The 6,000-nt window shown below is 39.1% G+C and overlaps 1 protein-coding gene across 3 annotated transcripts in view; it reads right to left on the minus strand.

Moving 5' to 3' along the window:
• LOC109091936 (vinculin-like) overlaps positions 1 to 4,974 on the minus strand; it is a 35,408-nt gene extending 30,434 nt beyond the window's left edge. Inside the window, exon 1 of one of the 3 annotated variants that reach the window (XM_042768945.1) lies at positions 4,609 to 4,974. In XM_042768945.1, coding sequence (XP_042624879.1) covers positions 4,609 to 4,776 — 168 coding nt within the window. In that variant the 5' untranslated portion in view covers positions 4,777 to 4,974. Of the gene's footprint in view, positions 1 to 3,564; positions 3,959 to 4,608 lie in introns of those variants that run through there. The other 2 variants (XM_042768946.1, XM_042768948.1) reach the window with 2 other exon arrangements.
• Positions 4,975 to 6,000: the final 1,026 nt, after the last annotated feature.

Genomic DNA, 6,000 nt, shown 5'->3' on the forward strand with positions numbered 1-6,000 from the left:
TAACAGCCAATTGCATGTTTATTTATTAAAAAACTAAACTGATATTTGACATCTGACATGATTCTCATTCCTCTAAAGCTCATTTGTGTTATGCTGAGGGTTATACTGGACACATACACACAGTGAGAATGTGACGGCACCTGCAGTGAGATGTCTCTCCCTCCGCCGAAAGCAGAGCGGGTGCGACTGCATTCTCTCTCCATGATGGCTGTTTATATAACAAGGCTCCTGCTCTGTCACAGCACTCTGTCATCTGTTGACTGTTTACGCTCGAACTCAGAAGTATCTCTCACTGATTCCCACAACCTCCGCAAAGACTTACGACTCCTTTAAAGGGAAACTCTGCACACATGCTGTCAGATCCATAAAAGGTTTGACTTTATAAAAGGCCCCTTCAAATGCATATTTGGCACTTTTCATGGTGTCAAACAAAGCATATTGGTAACAGAAAGACAGATTCAAGAGGCATCAGTGCATTGATTGTGTACTTTTGATGCATAATTAATGCAGAGTGCTTATAGCAGCTGTAGCTTCACTAAAAGGCTGTTTGATCTCAGGTGCATTAGTGCTGTAATAATGGGTTTTGAGAGAGCAGCCCAGGTCAGCAGCTGCTCCTGCTCCCCTCTATGAGGCCACTGTCAGATATCATTAAGGACAATTCAGACAATTTCAGCAAACAGAACTGAAAGTGAAAAAGTGAAAGTGATGTGACATACAGCCAAGTATGGTGACCCATACTCAGAATTCGTGCTCTGCATTTAACCCATGCAAAGTGCACACACACAGCAGTGAACACACACCTGGAGCAGTGGGCAGCCATTTATTCTGCAGTGCCCGGGGAGCAATTGGGGGTTCAGTGCCGTGCTCAAGGGCACCTCAGTCGTGGTATTGCCGGCCCGAGACTCAAACCCACAACCTTAGGATTAGGAGTCAAACGCTCTAACCATTAGGCCACAACTTCATAATCATACATTAAGTGCAAACCTACAACTTCCTACAAGTAATTAAGACCTCCACTGAGTCATGTTTTAAGATTTATCATGTGGAGAATGTCACTTTAGCAGATAATAAAAAGTGTAGACCAACATACAGTACTTGTTTATATTTTACCATTTTTAGATTATTAGTCAAATATCATTGTTCTGTCAGTGTCCAGTTGACTGATTAACAGAAGTGTTTCTTCATCCTTAGTCAGTTCTGTGTCAGCAATTTAGTAAATTATGAGTAAATATTGTATATCAATATTTTTAAAGAAATTAATACTTTTATTTAGCAAGGATGTATTAAATTTATTAAAAGTGTCAGTAAAAACATAACACTGCAAACGATTTCTAATTTAAATAATAGAAACTTCTGTTCTTGCTTTTCTTTTGAAATTTCTGTTCATCAAAGAATCTTGAAAAAATGTATCACGGCTTCCACCAAATATGAAGCAGCAAAACTGTTTCAACACTGATAATGATGAATGTTTCATGAGCACCAAATCAGCAAATTAGACTGATTTCTGAAGGGTCATGTGACCCCAAAGAGTGGAGTAATGGCTGCTAAAAATTCAGCTTTGCATCACAGGAATAAATGACATTTTAAAATATATTACAATAGAAAACCATTATTTTAAATTGTAATAATATTTCACAATATAAACGGTTTTTACTGTATTTGTAACAAAGAAATGAAGACTTGGTGAGCCTAAGAGATTTATTTCAAACAGAAACACATAAAAAAAAAAATCAAATGATATATTCTACATATGGGTTTTCCAGAGGTCAACCACTACAGATAAACTCACACAGGCGTTTATTTTACCACTCAAAATATATTCTCTTTAGTCAAGGCTGGATTTATTTTGTGAAGAAGTCACAATGGAGACTTGCTTTAAAAAGAATATGACTGTTTAAAGTACTTGAGGGATTATGGAAGCTGGGGGAAGCAAACTGCAAAATCAGTGTGGGTCTTACTATGACATTGTGATAGATCTATATGCATGGCTAGAATTAACTTCAGTTTAACACATTTCAAAGGGCATCACCTCCTCTCACACAATCAGGGAGTTTTCCCTGCAAGTGGCAATTCACTAATGTACTAGAGTTTGGCTTTGGGTTACTAGGTCACGTCTTTAATCACTGCATTTTGCTGTTAAATTTGACATTAAAACAACAGCAGCAGTTCACATAGTTCTGCACTTCTGCTGACTCCAAAGGGAATCTAAGACATTAGCCATGGATGACATAAACAGCACACATTTACAAATGCATTTGGCATATGGACAGTATGCCAATGGCTCTCTTCCAAAGCAGTGTGACAGACTTGGCTGAAAAGACAGAGAGACAGAGATGGAGACTCCCCTCCATGCCAGACCCCTGCTGTCTTCTCCGTTAAGATCCATAAAAAGCATTTAGAGAAAGGGGATAAAATAACTCAAATAGTCCATATCCAGGTACAACTAGTTGGCTGTTCCTCACTGGCTTCATTCCACCCAGCAATGATCATTAATCAGTTCAAGTTATAGACTAAGACCAAATATGGTTCTGTATTGTATCTATTATATCTAGGCCATATTCTGCGGAAGCTTGAACTAGTGAGAGTCACCATCACAACAAACAATTACACATTCACTTCTTGATGTCACAATTATAGGGCCATTATATACATATTAGTTGACTACTATGTATATATAATCTAATCTCTTACCACAATCCCAAAGCGTCTAAGAGAATGTTGACAATCTAAACATAGAACAGTCTCCAAGATACAGACCGGTCTTTAGAGTGAGAAGAGATATAAAGCCTCTTCACTCAGCCTTGATTTCGAGGCTTGGCTGATGTGCTGGACACTTCAGCAGTAACAGGTGCCACATATGAGGGGGATGGGGTGCGTCTCCTCTCCAGTGAAGACGCTGACACCTTAGACTTCCTCAAGCCAGCAGGGAGTCACTTTCCCTGCACATGAAACACCCCTCTGGCCACACACTGTGAGATGGTGTTACTTCCCAGGCTAGAAGACCTATTTATTCCTGGCACAAAATGCTCACTCCCTATTTGTGACTTACTCACGTACATAAGGAGGATTCTTTTCACGTTACTTTACTTGATGACAGCTAGGAGTTAATTATCTTGTTACAAATAAACAAGAAGAAATAGCCTAAAACTGAAAGCCCTTCTGACCTCTCAGAATAGAATAGAATTATTCTAAAACAGAATAGAATATTCTAGAATAGAATATTTAACTATAGGTATACACTTATTAAAACAAATATGTTTCAGATGACTGAAGGCATTACAATACTTATAGGACACATTACAGAACAGAACAGAATAAATGTTAGCTTGTTTAATCAGTAATGTTTAAATCAAACACATGAATAATAAACTTGATTCTATAACTCTTCGGTATATAACGCATATTACATATGTTTTCAACTACATATAGTAGTAAACAGAGCACTCTGCCAGCAATCAAATTAATTCTTTAAAATAAGTAATGCTCCAATAACAGACTGTTGTTGTTGTAACTGTCTTCAAATAGAGACTCACTTATTGAGACCAGAGAGGAAGGAGAACATACCAGCAAGGTTCTGTCCGGTTGCTGTGGGTACACTGGGAAAATAATGGTACAGCACTCTTGGAAGTTTCTGGGATTGATGATTCTGTTTTTGATGTTTCCTGGAACTTACAACATACTTTTCTAAACAGATGAACTCCTTGTACAGAGAAGAATACAGCCCACCTATAAAGACTCCACTATACCACTTATATCACTTCACCTTTATGATGCAAACAACATTGCTTCCTGCCAGTTCACTTACTGTGCTTACAATACTGTAACTACTCCTATACAGGATAATGCATTTAGGGAACATCTAAAATTATGACAGCATTGGAAAGTTTACAGCATGTCTTTATCTACAACATCCCTCTGCTCTTTCTGGTGGTGTCAAGTTGAAAATCATTCAGCTACACTCATTGTCAGCTATTGTATACAACCCTTTGTAACAGAAAAACAACCTTTTTCAAATGTAGGAACTTTAGTTTACTATGTGTAAACTATGTTTTAGGAGAAAAAAAAAAAAACAGAAATCTGACACTGCCTAACACTTCTCTGGACACATGCTCCTCATTGACCCCATCAGGGCCATGTGTTTTTACATCAACTATTATTTCCTATAGCCACAAACTAAGAAAGTCATATGTGATTATGAAAACAAACCCAGCATGATCAGTTTACACTGCTGGTATTTGCAATTCTTAATGCAACATACTGTATTTACCTGATCAGACCACGACCCCTCACCCTTCCATGATTAACAATAATTTCCACCAAAATACACAGTGTCATTGTTACTAAAACAAAGCAATACTTGGTGTCAGTCACTGCCATGAAAAAGAAACCAAATGACAAAGTTTCATACCAAGTAAGGAAAGCATCACATTTATTATGAGGTAGCAGCAATAACTGTGGTACCTATTGTGTTTAGGAAGAAACTGTGGTCTGGTTACCATGGTAAAGGGGAGACGTTTTAACAAAATGAATTGCGCCTTAATAAAGAAAATAAAACAGATAAACTAAAAGAGGCAAAAAAAGATGCTGTATGTATGGCAGGACCCTCACCCGCACGAGGTTGCTGACAGCCGCTTGCACTGCCGCCACTGGGCTGGTAAGATCTGGGATCGCTTTCCCATCAACTTCGCCCTCCTCGTGCATGATAACCAAGTGGGATATCTGCTGAGCCACCGGCTCCAGGATACTCTCTATCGTCTTGGTGTGGAAAACTGGCATCCTGAAATCTAAATATCCTCAACACAAGTGAGAAAAAGACACGAGTTCGCTCTGTCCTGCGCTTTCCCCTGTTATTTCTTCCAAGGGCACCACGATCCAAACGTTTATTCCCAAGTCTATTCCACTCATGCAGAGAAATCCCTAAACACCTCCTCAACGACTGACGCCTTCTTGTGGATAACCAAAGGAAGGCGCCCGGTGAGTGCGAGGGAACGCACGGCTTAAAAGAGCCAGGGCTCGTCAACCAATCAGCGCAAAGGTTTCACGCCAGGCGGAGCATCTGATTGGTGCGCGCTGACGCTGTTTTCTGTTTCCACTCTCTTCCTCCCCACCCTACCTGTGATAAGAGCTTCCCTGACTACGTCATGCAGGCTCTTGGGCTGTAGCCAAAAAGGGAATTCTTCGGACTGGAATGACAAAGTGAGGATTCCGTGGATTACATTTGATTTAATGATAGGTAATGATGTTAGTGAAACGGCAGCAAAGTAACTGACAAGCATGTCTATACTTAGGCTGAGGCGTTTAATTCAAATAATCTTAAAAATATCATCAAAAAGTTGATTTATTTCACTAATTCCATTCAAAAAGTGAAACTTGTATATTATATTTATTCATTACACACAGACTGATATATTTCAAATGTTTATTTTTAATTACTTTTAATTTTGATGTTTATAATTGACAACTAAGGAAAATCCCAAATTCAGTATCTCAGAAAATTAGAATATTGTGAAAAGGTTCAATATTGAAGACACCTGGTGCCACACTCTAATCAGTTAATTAACTCAAAACACCTGCAAAGCCTTTAAATGGTCTCTCAGTCTAGTTTTGTAGGTTACACAATCATGGGGAAGACTGCTGAATTGACAGTTGTCCAAAAGACGACCATTGACACCTTGCACAAGGAGGGCAAGACACAAAAGGTCATTGCAAAAGAGGCTGGCTGTTCACAGAGCTCTGTGTCTAAGTACATTAATAGAGAGGCGAAGGGAAGGAAAAGATGTGATAGAAAAAGTGTACAAGCAATAGGGATAACCGCACCCTGGAGAGGATTGTGAAACAAAACCCATTCAAAAATGTGGGGGAGATTCACAAAGAGGGGACTGCAGCTGGAGTCAGTGCTTCAAGAACCACTACACAAACACGTATTCAAGACATGGGTTTCAGCTGTCGCATTCCTTGTGTCAAGCCACTCTTGAACAACAGACAGCGTCAGAAGCATCG

Source organism: Cyprinus carpio, chromosome A13 (genome assembly GCF_018340385.1).
Source record: "Cyprinus carpio isolate SPL01 chromosome A13, ASM1834038v1, whole genome shotgun sequence".
NCBI classification, from domain to species: Eukaryota; Metazoa; Chordata; class Actinopteri; order Cypriniformes; family Cyprinidae; genus Cyprinus; species Cyprinus carpio.